Source organism: Phocoena phocoena, chromosome 6 (assembly GCF_963924675.1).
Source record: "Phocoena phocoena chromosome 6, mPhoPho1.1, whole genome shotgun sequence".
Taxonomy (NCBI): Eukaryota; Metazoa; Chordata; class Mammalia; order Artiodactyla; family Phocoenidae; genus Phocoena; species Phocoena phocoena.
In genome coordinates this window covers 32,945,888-32,960,385 of record NC_089224.1, presented here as the reverse complement: position 1 = coordinate 32,960,385, position 14,498 = coordinate 32,945,888, and the positions used below count along the sequence as shown (strand labels likewise).

Below are 14,498 nucleotides of genomic sequence, written 5' to 3'. Positions count from 1 at the left end.
ATTTTTTTTAGCAGTAAAGTATTTTTTAATTAAGGTGTGTACTTTTTTTAGACATACTGCTATTGCACACTTACTAGACTACAGTAGGGTATAAACATAACTTATATGAGCTGGGAAACCAAAAAATTTTTGACTGGCTTTACCGCGGTATTAATTTTATTGCGGTGGTCTGGAACCGAACCGGCAAAATCTCTGAGGTATGCCTGTGTTTCAGTATTCCTGACTTCCTCTACATGTTTCCCTGAATGTTACTGTCAAAAAATTAAATGTTTTCAGTCCACCGACTTCAGGTAAAGGAGAAAGCCCAGTGATGGGCTGTGTCCCTATGACATGCCTGGCAGGTATGTGCCTGGGTTCTGATCAGTTAGGTGCTATCTGAACATCTACAAAGACTGAGAAGTTACTGAAAAGGGAGCGTCTACATAGAAAGAAAGTGTTTGGCTTTACCTTAAATGCAAAAAAGTGGTCTTCGTATTTCTCACCAAAGACAAACGAGGCACCAGCATTAGTGTACTCCAGGAATGTCTGAGTTAAAGATGGGAAAAGAGCAGATCATTACAAGCACTGAAGAGGTAGTTACCATCCGCAGGACCTACGGCTCTGCAGAGGGTGGGGACTCAGAAAACTCGTGGGATAGACTTGGAGAGTTAATTTTGTCAACTTTCCCCCTCCAGTGGATGGCCTGGAAGTATATCTTAGACCTATAACTGCATACAGTTTCCTGGTGTTTCTGACATTCACTCTGACTCTAGGGTGCTAACGAATAAGCTGGGTGTGGTAACTTGCTCCAGAAGCCACAGATGGTACATGGGAGGTACTGGTTGCCACTGGATGTAAAGAAGCCTGTTTCTCTGTTGGGGGAAACATCTTAGAAGAGTGACACCCCTCAGGCAGGATGAAGGGGTCAAATGGGATTGAGGAGTGATGTAGTGGATGGTATGGGTAAGAGACAACCAGAATATTAATAAATGACATGGATTAACATAAACAAAGTTATTTGTCTAATTCATGCTATGGAATTAAAATTTGGGTCAACTAATGCAGACAAATAAAGCTATTTCTGACATGGCTTGAGGGTTATATTCAAATGTTAAAAGCACTATAAAAGCAAGGCATTGTTTTGAACCAAATTTACCTGAACTTGTTTCCCCAGCCAATCAAAAGCCATAAATCCAGGTTCTGTCCTTAGTATCAAAAGCCCAAGAAGAAACTGTAACCCAACACCCCAAAAGACAGGCCTCCAGTAAACCTATACAGAAATAGGAAGAGATATAGGTTATTAGAATATGAATGCTGAACTCAGCATAAATGCCCAGAGGATCACTATTTCCTTGGAAGCTTCTCAGATGTGGCCTGTGATCCACCTTCTTTTGGAGGCCAAAGCAGTTGTGAGCAGAGAATCCCTCCATAGAATCATACCTAAAAATCTCAGGGTTGTGCTCCCTCTTCATAAACCTGAGATTAAGCCTTCAGTCCCAGCAGTGTATGTAACCATTTTGTCAAGATAAAATCACTTAGACACGAAGAGTAGTCTTAGAAGGGCCATTAAAAGAGGAAGAATCTGGCCTTCCTGGTCATGCTGTAAATGTTAGATACATATAATTATTTCCCCATTTGGAAAATGGAAAGGCCGAACATGACTTCTCTGTGTGTCCAAGGTTTGTTGATTTGACAATTTGTAAGTGAATTAAGTGAAATTCCACCCTGTTGAGGGGCTCTCATTTCACAGTAAAAGGAACCAATTAACTCTAATGCAGACCCAGGGAGTGCAGTGGTAATGGACAATCAAGTGCTTTCATTTTTGGAGTAGAGATGAGTGGCCTGCAAAGAACTATGGGATTGGAGGCACAGAAAATAGCAGAGATGGTCACCCGCACAGGGCAAAGAATTTGGATTGTATCAGGTGGCTTTGGTTTTGATTAATGCTCTTTTCTTGGATCAGCCTTTCAGCCAGTAAAGTCTTCCAGACTTTGCCATTATGAAGCATATGTGAAAGTTTTGATATCTCAGAATTCTTGCCCATTTATTGGGTTACAGGCTGACAGAACAAGGGTGAGAATGGAATTCTATGTGAACAAAACTGCTTAAGTACAAATTTTTGGAGTAAAATAGCCTCAATGGCAAATACAAATTTGATAACTGCAGAATCTAATGGTAGAATATTAGATTATTTGTTGGTCTGGGGAAATCTGAATAAAAATGGATGAGTTTTCTTTGTATGTGTGTTTGATTGGGGGGAAGGGGTACATGAGTAGAAATCGGACTTGACAGGAGAGAGTATCTCACTGGTTGAGCAACTGGAAAATTACTGAGAATGAAAAATGAGAGCAACAGTACTATTAACGTTCAGGAAAAGGGCACCTTAGCCACTGAAATATCATAGCAAGGTAAGAAAAATATTGAATAACAGTTCAACTCTCTCATACTCATTATTTTGAGCAATTTACACATGAGGGAAAAAAAGAGGGAAAAAGACCAAGAAATGATCGATTTCATGCTTACTTTGGTTGGGTGCTTGGAAAATAGAAATGTCAGGGTAATGTACATTATGAGTCCACCAAAGGACACCAGCTGCTGTTGGCCCAATTTGGCGGTGTCAAAGACCAGCCAGAAAATAACTCCCAGGATCAGGCAGCCCCAAATCACCCTAAGGGAACAAAGAAGGAGGCTTTGGCATCATTTGCTGTGCTAACTTTAAAATCTTAAACAGGCTTCAACTAACAAACAAAAAATGAGTAACACACCCTGGCACCAGGAAATTACGCTTCTAGAAATTGCAAGAGACTCTTTTTGGGTGTAGCTATAAAGGCACATAGTCAAAAAATGAAACAATGTGTCCACAACACTTGGGCCCTTTGGATATGTAAAGGGGTCAGAGAGGAGAAACGATGCTTGGAGAGGAAGTCCGGTGATTTCTTTGCGAGAGCTGCTGGGCGTCTTCATTTTGGGAGATGGGGGAAGCGTTCCCTTCTTCCCTTCAAGGGAGAGCTTGAAATGTGTCCTCTGCATTGGAGACCTCACCCAAGCCTCAGAGAACTAAGTCAGGCTTTAGCCTGGGTTCTGACTCCTTGGGGAATCTAGTGGGCATACGATAGCACTGAATCAGTGGATGGCAGAGCCAGGGAGGGTTGCTCTGTTGGGATTGTACAACCCTGGTTTATTAGGCAAAGAATGTGTGAACTTTCCTGGTAGATTCCATGTGGGCCACACTGGGGAGAATGGGTTCTGGGTCCTACCCTGTAGGGCCACCTGGAAAGAGAGGAGGTCCCACAGAGAGAGAGGCTGAAAGAAAAGCCCTGAATGGTCATTTGCAGGACAGGGGGTCCTATAAGAGAGAGTTGGCTTTACTAATTCACAGACCTTTCCTCCCCAAGAGTCCAGATTCGTGCCCAGAGCAGAAAGCTACCTGTCTAAGTCAGAACCGTCCCAACTTTTGGACAACATTTTATCACTTAGTGGCACTTGAAATTAAGACAGTTTGTAGGGACATTTGAGCACATCTTGCCTTATCTAGGCCTTGATGTCCTGCTTGTAAAATGAAGGCATTTTTTAACAGATTATTCCCTAGGTTGTTTCTAGCTTCAATATCCCATAAATGAGGAAGCAATTTCAGAACAAATCTATGGAACAGTGTTAGAAAAGACTAACATCACTCTCAACCTCAGTAAGAGAACTAAGAGCATTTACCACTTCAGCCAGAACCAGTGGCTGTCCAGAAGCCTTTGGCCAGGAGAGAGGAAATGAGCGATTTGAGAGTCATATTTGGCCATGAAGTGATCCCAGATCACAAAGAAGATGGCAACCACCGTGATCACGAAAAGAGGAAGGGCTCTGTGAAAGTTCAGCACGCAGGCCGCAATCACCAGAGCCAGGTAACCTGTTGGAAGCAACGCAGACAGTGAACATCACCAAATCAGCTGGAGACCAGCCTCCAGCATTTATCTGGCTCAGCCAAGGGCAGGTTCAATCAGGAAACCATTGAATGCAGGGGTACTCTTGATATAGCTATAGGTGCCTCTGATTATAAGGACTATATTTTGGGTTCTTAAACAAATTTTAAAGTCTCACTAAGAATGCTAGGAGGACAGGGTGCTAGGTCTTTTTTCTCAAAGAACCTTCTGAATTCTTGAATCTTGTTGCCTGATCAGTGGGACTCTTGCTTAGTACTACGTTTTCTGATATTCAGACTTAGCAGGTGAGCTTCCATCAGAGAAAGGCCAGGCACTAAAGCAACTACTGGCAAAAAGATATTGAGTCTTCTAGTTTGTAGCCCAGATTTGCCTAAGCTTGAGTAGGAAAGTCTCTGAGTGTCACAACAACAATCCCTAAGTGCCACAGCATCTCTAAAGGAACGAGGTAGGGCGATGACCGAAGTGATGGCTTTTGAAGATGCTATTCTAGGGTAAGAACAACACGGTTTTCCATTAAAGGTCAGCAAACAAGTCTTTGTTTCCAAGTTAAGTTTGGCCCACCACTTGTTTTTGTAGGTGGCAAGGACAGTTGTATTTGTATATTTGTATTTTAATTCTACAAATAAAGTCGCCCTGGCATGTAGCCACACCATCTGCTTACTTTGTACTACAATGGCATAGCTGTGTGGTTTTGAGTATGGTCTGCAAAATACTCTCTGAGCTGGTACAAAGAAAGCTTTCAATCCTGCTTACTCCCTGTTCTAGCTGTGTGAGCACCGGGAAACTACGGACCTTCTGGGGCGGCAGCAGTCTTGCATACATGTCTGTGGGCTTGGGTGGGAGGGTTCACATTTTATAGACAGGAATGTTCTTTCAAATGGGCCCTGGAGCCCTTTGTTTGGAGGGAGTCAAAACAGGACACCTGCTCATCTGTGAAGACAGTCTAGTCCTGCTTTCAGGTAAGAGGAGTGGGCTACATGACCCTAGGCTCCTTCTTGTGTTGTGTTCGTATAAAGCATTGATTGATTACTTATATCACCCCTTCAATTAGGTTTCTGCCTTGTGATTATCACCATGTTTTCCAGTTACCTGAATTTGCAATATCCAACCCTCAAATCCATACCACAATAACAAAGTGAGAGTAGGTGACCTAAAAAATGAGCTGCTGGCTGCATAAACAGGACAGGGAAGCTATCTACATGGGCTTCTCAAGTTGAGACCCACCACTCAGGGGCATCCTGGTTAAATTCTCTCCTCTCTGGATGATTCAGGGAAGTCAAGGGGAAGGGAAAGATTTATTTGTTTTCTACAGAAAACAAATATTTGAGGGATCCTGAAAAAGAGACATTGGTATTCCATCCCCTTTTGTTATTTACCTGCTATTAAAATGCCCCAGGTCGTGGACTTAAGGATTGTTTGGTGTTCCCTAAAAAAATCATAAACTGTACCACACTTCCTTTCCAGGCACCTGTAACAACACAAAAGCAAGAAGGCAGACAGAGGTAAACACCACATACACGACATAACCTGGCATGCTAAAGCTAGATAAGGCTTTGTAAATCAAGCAGGCAAACACATTCATGAAGTATGTGTCCTACAAAATAGAAATAAGAAACTCATTTCATTTTAGACTAAAATCAGCCATGGCTTGCTAACCTTTGCTGAATGGATGTGCCAAAGCCCTGAGGAATTACAGAGATGCAGAAAACATGCTCCTGGAAATAAAGCAGGGGACAGGATAACTAACCAAAAGCTGAGAATAAACCATAGGACGAGAGTGTTTCTCACTGTGCCAGGAGGGCCTCCATTAGCTTGTAAGCTCTCATGTAAATGTTGACTTAAAAAAGAAAATTCCAATGGGGACTTCCTTGGTGGTGCAGTGGTTAAGAATCCGCCTGCTGGGCTTCCCTGGTGGCGTAGTGGTTGAGAGTCCGCCTGCCGATGCAGGGGACGCGGGTTCGTGCCCCGGACCGGGAGGATCCCGCATGCCGCGGAGCGGCTGGGCCCGTGAGCCATGGCCGCTGGGCCTGCGCGTCCGGAGCCTGTGCCCCGCAACGGGAGAGGCCACAACAGTGAGAGGCCCGCATACCGCAAAAAAAAAAAAAAAAAAAAAAAAGAATCCGCCTGCCAATGCAGGGGACACGGGTTTGAGCCCTAGTCCGGGAAAATCCCACATGCTTCGGAGCAACTAAGTCCATGCACCACAACTACTGAGCCTGCACTCTAGAGCCCGCGAGCCACAACTACTGAGCCCGCATACCACAACTACTGAAGCCCTCGCTCCTAGAGCCCATGCTCCGCAACAAAAGAAGCCACCGCAACGAAGAGTAGCCCCTGCACGCTGCAACTAGAGAAAGCCCACGTGCAGCATTGAAGACCCAACGCATCCCCCCCTCCCAAAAAAAATCCAATGAACCCTCTCCCTTCTGGTTCTCCCTTCTGGTTCCCAAAGTGTGAACAAGCTGGAGATTCCCTGTCCTCAGTCACCACCCTGTTTAGAAGGAGGCTGACGGACTTCACAGGATGCTTACGCGTAAAGTAGAATTTCGCGGATTTGAGGGCCGTTAACCAATGGGTTGTCATATAGCTTTTTCAGAACGTTCTGGAATTGTTGGTGTATTTGTTTCTGCCCAGAGCTTTGTTACAGGGCAGTGTGTGGTGTGTGAGCCACGTGTGCATCTGATCACTTCTTCTGGGGAGGATGTTGTCCACCAGTGAGGGAGTCTGGAGAGGCCACAGGCCTGTACCCATAGCAACTGTCCTTCCTTCTCCTGGGTGCTCCCGGTTGCCCCCCCAGGCCCTCCACTTACTCTGAAACCTGGCTTCCCTGCACATGTCTCTTTGCTCAATGTGCCTTCATTCTCCCACCTGAGGCCAAATGGAAGGAATTTACTCACACATTTAATCATGACCACTTCCAGGCCACTAGACAGGATTTCTAAAACAACCCCTTCTCCTATATAGAAGATTCTCAATCCCCAGGATCTCAAAGGACTCAGCCCCCGCTGGGAGCTCCCGTCCCCTTGGTGAACACCTCCAGTTCCCTTCCCTCCAGCAGTCATGCCCCTGTGTCCAAATCTCAGCCCCCTTCACGTTTCAGGGCACAGCTCAAGCCCTTTGCTTCTACAAAGCCTTCTTGCATTTCGTCAAACAGAGGCATTCCCCTGCGACTTACTCCTACTGTCTCCTTTGATTGTATTTCGTTGTGAAGCCTCAACTGACTGTAACTTCTTGGAGAATAGATGTCTGTGAGCCCAACACCAGCACCATGGGCATTAAGAGTGATTGGCAGGCCTTTGTCGAATTCTTAGCTAAATGAAGTGGTAGTGCGTATTGTTTTTCTGGAACAATAGTTTATAGCTGTGAGTTGGGACCCATTAGTGGGTTGCGGAGTCAGTCACACTGTACATGATGATCATCCTTAAACAAAAGCATAGGACATCTCAGAGCGTATCATACGTAGTGACGACAGGCATTATTTCATGAAAATTTTGTCTTATGTATGTGTGTGAATATGCGTACTGAGAATTAGAAACACTGTTCTGGAACATATTGAGGGAATATAAGTATAGTAAAGACTTAAATTTTTCATGGTCTAATTTAGGAAAGGCTGCTGATGCATTGTCCTCAGCTGTGGATATAGTGTTATAAAGTAGCAGCATTGGAGGGCAGCATGTAATAGGGCACGTCCATCTACTTTAAGTTGCATTGATCAGATTTTTTAATGGCAAGGAATGTATATAGTGCAACTTGACACTTCATAAAAGGAAGTACTGTAGCTAGAAATAGTTGCTTTGGCCATTTGGTTATCTAGGCTGAACAACTCCCAATCTCCTGGTGGTTGTTTTCCATCCATTAACACGGATGAAACCTGAGTACCTCTGACCACCCAAGAGAAGCTCTCAGCCCCCAGGATTAGAGATTCATGAAGTAAAACAAAGGATGAAACTAAGTTCAGGTTTCCAAGGTGGCAAATATTCTTGATGATGTATATGTGACAAGAGTTTTTGATCCTAATTCTGGCCGAGTCTATCTTCTGATACATAAAAATAAAGTCCCTCAGAGACTTAGGAATTTATACCAAATTTAAATAGAATTTAGAACATTTACAAATACTTTCATGTTATGATAGAGTACCAGACAATCTTGGACTGGGAATCAGAAGCTGAAATTTAAATTAGCTTTGTTCCACTAACCTTGGCTAAGTCACTTCTCTGAGCTTCATTTTTCTGATCCAAAAAATAAAAATAATAATTTGTCTCTCCTGCTAATGGGAGATAAGGACTTGCAACATTATGATATGATAAGGTAAGAGCAAATTTGTTGGGATTTAAAGTGAATTGGATTTTGAGAAATCAATTGCTTATTGATTGAACATTGTGAAGATGAATTAACTACTTTTGTATAGACTGGAGCAATTAGTTGGCAATTCACAGCTTTAATTAGAAGATTGTCCTGGATATTGGGTTCCCAGGACATTAGCAGTTTGAATTTACCACGTTGATTATTCTAGACCTCCATTACTTTTTCTGAAAATGGTGTTGGGTGGGTCGTAGGGAGGGGAGATTGGTGGTGACCATCTCTGATAAATCATAATTAATGTTAAAAATTAGATGAGAATTTAAAAAGTGTCAAAACCACTGTGTTGAGGAGGTAAGTGTGGTTATTTCTATGGTATAAACCTGTACCCTTTTTGATGTGTCTCTTGGTCATCCTCATCTTCATCATTTCTTGGAGAATCCTGCTCGATGGTCACTTGTTCTTCGCCCTCAAAATCAAACATTGGAACAGAGATGGAATGATGAGAATCCTGAGCACGATGGACTCTGATCTCTTTTGCTCAGAATTTTGGCTAGGAAATTTTTCCAAAAGGTCCTTTTAAATTATTTTGCAAGATGATGGCTCCGATTATCTATGCACAGACATTTTCCCCCTTGTCACAAAATATCCAGGTTCATACATTTCTCCCTTTACTTCAGAAGGAGCCATTGGTATTTTCTCCATTTCTTCAGGGAGAGGGCTAATATCTCTGCTTTTAGTTCCTGTCTCTACATTCAACTCCCGCTCTGTTTTCAGGCAAGTGCTAAATGAAGTTAATACCAGAGGCTGCACAAATCTTCCTTAATACTCTGCCAGCCCCACTTTCCAAAGGACTGAGACTAAGGCTGGTTTTATTTTCCTGGCAGCCCAAGGCTTGGTCTGCAGATATGAACAGTAGCTCAGCATCTTCAAAAGCTGTTAAACTACACTTGGGAACTAGGGTTCTTCTATCAGTTGGGTTAAAGGAAATATTTCCCTTACTCAGCTAGTACTTGCTCTAACTGACTGAGTGAAGTATATACCTGGGCTATCTTTTATGGACAATCTTTCTAGGTACTGTTTAGCTTTGAAATATCCATGACCCATCCTATTCTTGTGATGGTGGAGAGGATTTCCTGCATCTCATCATTTTGCAATAATGCCTCAAACTGGTCCAGCTATTGTAAGCAAAGGCAAGGGAAGGTTGGGAGGAAGCTGGTAGATGTGGAGCAGTTTTGAACATGCCCTAAGAGGTATAATGCCAAATCTCAGCTCTAGCTTTTTGTCAGATCCCATGAGACCTTCAATTCTCTTTACTTTAACCCCCCCCACGCCCCCCAAGCAAAGAAATTAGTTATTAGCATGTCTCTGAGCTGAAAGGATCCTCAAAGATCATATAGTCCTTTGATACCAAACTCCCGTTGTACTCCTGACTTAGGCTGCCTTCCTGTTTTAGGCTGGGCCTCAGGTACAAGGAAGGTGATGGGATGATTGTAATAGAGACCAGCTGAATCCAAGCTGTAGCTGCAAAGGTCAGGAGTACAGAGAAGCCTTTCTCATTTTTTCCCACCTAACACCAAGCTTGGCCAATAGTCAAAGTTTGGTAAATTTTTGATTTAAATGATCATAATTGTTATTTTCTGAGAGTGAAATTGTCCCAAGTTACCTACTATATGGAATGTCTAGCATTCCTATTGTTTTCTTTTTTGGTTTTTAACCCTTTCTCATCTTTAAAACAAAACAAAACAACAACAAAACCTTCTTGACCCTACAACCATGGGACATCTAACCTCCCTCCTTCCCTTCACAGCCAAACCACTTGAAAGAATTGCCCTTACTTTTGGTGACATTCCTTCACATCCTGCTCACTTTTCAAGCCACTGTGACCAGACGTCTACGTCTGAGATGGCTTCTGCTAAGGTCACCTGCCAAGGTCACCTAAGGACCATTGTTGCCAAATCTAGTGGCTACTCCTCAGTCTTCATATTTCTATTTACAATAATACCTAATTTTTTGTTTTTGACTTTTTTTGGTGAAACAATTAAAAAAAAAGACTTTTAAGAGCAGTTTTATTTAGGTTCATAGCAAAATTGAGAGGAAGGTACAGAGATTTCCCATACTTTTCCGCCCGCCCCCAACCCCATGCAGCCTTCCCTATTATTGACTTGCCCACCAGAGTGGTACGTTTGTTACAAATGATGAACCGACAAAGTCTATAGTTTACATTAGGGCTCACTCTTGGTGTCCTATATTCTGTGGGTTTGGACAAGTATTTAATAACATGCATCAACTGTCATAGTATCATACAGAGTGTTTTCACTGCCCTAAAACTCCTCTATGCCTATCCACCCCTCCCTCCCATCTTGGCAGCCAGTGATCTTTTTACTGTCTCCACAGTTTGCCTTTTCCAAAACATCATCTGGGACCATACAGTATGCAGCCTTTTCAGATTGCTTCTGTGACTTAGTAATACACATGTAATGCTCCCCCATGTCTTTTCATGTCTTGATAGCTCATTTGTTTTCAGTGCTGAATAATATTTCATTGCCTGGATGGACCACAGTTTATTTATCCATTCGCCTACTGAAGGACATCTTGGTTGCTTCCAGGTTTTGGCAATTATGAATCAAGCTGCTATAAGCACCCATGTTCAGGTTTTTGTGTGAAAAGAAGTATTGTTTTCTCTTTTTTTGGTTGAAGACTACTTAGTGATATGAACACTTTTTACAATATATTAAATGAAATAGGCAATGACCCAATAATATGAAAGCATGATCCTAATATATGTGACATATGTCTATTGATGTATATGTACTTATATTAAAGTGAGCTATATTCTAATATGTTAGGCACTGATTGTTTGTTTGCTGGAACTACAGTTCATTAGGTCATTTTTTGTCTTCCAAATTTTGCTGCAATAATATTTCAAATTTTTTACTTCAAATAAGTTATTCTTTTATCATGAGCAAACTCCCCCCAGAATATGCACCCAAAATTACTTTTTTAAGAGTGATATAGATGGGCAATTTGCTCCCTTTTTAGCAGAAGGCTGTCTTCAAATGAGATCCTTACACCTGTAACTTATGTAATATTGTACACCAACTCTACTTCATTAAAATTTTTTTAAATTAAAAATAAATCTATACTCAGTGAAAATATCCATCAAAAGGGAACACATAATAAAGATATTTTCAGGCAAAGAACAAAAAAATGAGATCCTACCCAGAATTCAATATATAAAAGAAATAAGAGGTGGCATTGTCACAGAGCACCTCGGCTTGCTGTGTACACTTAGATGTCGCTGAGGAACCGTAGGGTGTGATGCACACAGTTTTAGAACCATGTCTTAGAACCTTACTCTTTTCTGCCTCATTTACTTTAAAATTGAGATGTTATCTGCTGAAGCCAGTGCTTTCTGCCTTGGGATGGAGTTTGGAATCTAATAGTAATAGTGAAGTGTCAGAGCAAGCCTGGGTACTCTCCCCATCAGAGAACTCTGAGCACAGTTGTATAAACACAAAATCTTTGTTTGGGCATGTGTGTTTTCCTCATGACTGCCTTACACACTCAAATTACCATTTAACTCATTCCTCTGAGTGCCAGCTGAGTGCCATGCTTTCTGTCCCCATAGCTGTGGCACAGTAGTTAACGTGGTGATAGATTCACTCACTGCTTTCCAGCCGTACCTGTTTGCCATTTTCTTGCTCTCTGTTTTGCACAACTCTGCTCCTTAGTGAGTTGTCATTTCCTGATGTGTTCTGGTTTTCAAAGCAGTCGTCATCATACTAGGAAAAAATACAGATTGCAAAAATAACATTTCAGAGCCACAAAACAAATGTTCTTTCAATGAATGATAGCCAAAGACTTTTGAGGGACGGGATGGCAAAGATGAGGTGTTTAGATGAGTCAGCTGATTAAAGAAAGAAACAGGGAAGCTTGGCACATAAAGAAACACAGATGATTTTGAAAATTTTTGACAATTTACTGTCTGTAGAAGCCACATAAGGAAGAAGGAAATTATCTCAATCTAGAAATGTAGATCCTTTTGTGTTCTTTTTTTGGGCCGCGTGGCTTGTGAGATCTTAGTTCCCTGACCAGGGATTTAACCTGTGCCCCTTGCAACAGCGACATGGAGTCCTAACCACTAGACCACCAGGGAAATCCCTAAATCTTTCTGTTTTCTAATATGATCTTACAGTACATATGGTGGTTGATACCAAAAATAAGTTTTAGTTGAAAATTTGGATCACATATTTCGCTTATATTTTTTTCCTTAAAGATATGAATGCTTTAAGTACAAGACTAACAAATGCCTAAATGTTTTGCATTATTTCACTTCTTTGATTAAACATGTTCTTGATCAGTTTTCTGCTTCTGATCTTTCTTTCCTCCGGATCTGTCTATATTCCTTCTTCGTTACTCTTCCTCCATAATAAAGTGAGTCTCCTGGCCTGCGGAGTCCGTTGCACACTCCTTGGCATGGTTCAGGGCTGCACGATCCAGCTCATTTATCTCACTCTGCTCCCCTTGCAGGAACCATGAAGGAACACCCAGCCAAACAGAACTACGTGACTTTCTCCAAGCCCAGGCTAAGTTCTCCTGCCCTGAGCTTGCCATATTCTCTCTGCTATCCTGCAAAATTATAAAATATTAGCAGTTCCTTATATGACAAGATTTAAAGATAAAGCATGGTTCAGCCAGTACCGTGATGACCTGAAAAATGCATGTGTTGTACTGAAGGTCATTGTTTATATCTGAAACATGGATGATTTTGGTTTGTGTTGTTATGATAGATAAGATTGGTGTAGTCCAACTTGAGGAAGACAGAACGGAACAAAGTTGCTGGGTCTAGGCCATGTAACTTTCTAATAAGCAGAGCTGAGATAAGCATGTTGGTTTCCAACCTCCTTTCCAACACATCACACAGACTTTCAAATTATAAAACAAAACAAAATATAGTAAACCATGGGCCGGATCATTGATCATTTTATTCTTAGATGTTGGATCTATGAGATGTTAAAATGTGTTTTGTTCGGTTGAAAGCATTCTCTGGTAGTAATGAGCATAAGAAAAAAAATGGCTTCTTTTGTGAGACCAATTTTATTTTTACTTTTTTTGATTTTACTTTAATAAACTGAGTAGGGTTTGCTCTTGGATGGGTATCCTGACCCCCTACCGCTTTTTCCAAATGTGACAAATACCTGGTTCATTTATCTTTTACCTATTTTGGGTGGGTCCAATCTTTCTCCCATCTCAGCCCAACTAGACATTTTATATGGTACTTCATTCCAAGTAAGGCAACAGATAGATAAACAGTGTCGGGTAGGTGTCTATATCTTTTCAGGACATATTCCCTGCTAGCCCTGTCGGCTGTGACCATGTCTTTGAAAAAGGAACAAGTGTATGAGTTTGATTTTAAATTTAAATCTCCGGCTGGCCCCACAGATCTAGGGAAAAAAACGCAATTCTGACTTGTATTACGTGTTCCATTTACTGAAACACAAGAGTGTATAAATGTGAATAAAGTCTAACTTCCGGCACACATATGATTTATGCATAAAAGTTTTGTGGCCAAACAGCTTTATTGTGTTATAAGTGCTCATACCTTACTTTAGCCCAGTTCCTTGCACATAGCAGATACTAACGATTGTTTGTTGAATTAGTGAACCAAGGTGACTTTAACATTGCATTATCTAGTGCAGTGTAGTACCTCTGGATACTTGGTATCAAAATATAGTGGTATGGGGTTTCCCTGGTGGTGCAGTGGTTAAGAATCTGCCTGCCAATGCAGGGGGTACAGGTTCGAGCCCTGGTCCAGGGAAGATCCTACGTGCCACGGAGCAGCTAAGCCCGTGCGCCACAACTACTGAGTCTGCACTCTAAAGCCCGCGAGCCACAACTACTGAAGCCCATGGGCCTAGAGCCCATGCTCCGCAACAAGAGAAGCTACCGCAATGAGAAGCCCGCGCACGGAAACGAAGAGTAGCCCCCGCTCGCCGCAACTAGAGAAAGCCCGTGCGCAGCAATGAAGACCCAACGCAGCCAAAAATAAATAAGTAAATAAATAAATTAAAAAAAACCCCAAAAATCAAAATATAGAGGTATGTGGGGGACAATACATATAGTGTGGAAAGATGACAAAGTGTTACTAATTGCTGAAGCTGGCTGATGGGCACTTAGGGACTCCCTTTACTATTCCTACTTTCATGGGTGCTGAAAATTTGCTTAATAAAAAGTTAAAAATAAAACCCAGCAAGAGTTGGTGGAAAAACAGGACACAGGTAACAG

The 14,498-nt window shown here is 42.0% G+C and overlaps 1 protein-coding gene across 1 annotated transcript in view; it reads right to left on the bottom strand.

Annotated features, from left to right (window-relative positions):
• Positions 1–14,498, bottom strand: part of SLC28A3 (solute carrier family 28 member 3) — a 57,797-nt gene that overhangs the window by 18,113 nt on the left and 25,186 nt on the right. The window contains exons 2-8 of the mRNA XM_065879137.1: positions 11,897–11,995; positions 8,600–8,679; positions 5,288–5,379; positions 3,688–3,877; positions 2,503–2,647; positions 1,136–1,249; positions 448–525 (exon numbers count right to left, since the gene is read on the bottom strand). Of these exons, the coding sequence (XP_065735209.1) occupies positions 448–525; positions 1,136–1,249; positions 2,503–2,647; positions 3,688–3,877; positions 5,288–5,379; positions 8,600–8,679; positions 11,897–11,995 (798 nt within the window). The remainder of the gene's footprint in view (positions 1–447; positions 526–1,135; positions 1,250–2,502; positions 2,648–3,687; positions 3,878–5,287; positions 5,380–8,599; positions 8,680–11,896; positions 11,996–14,498) is intronic.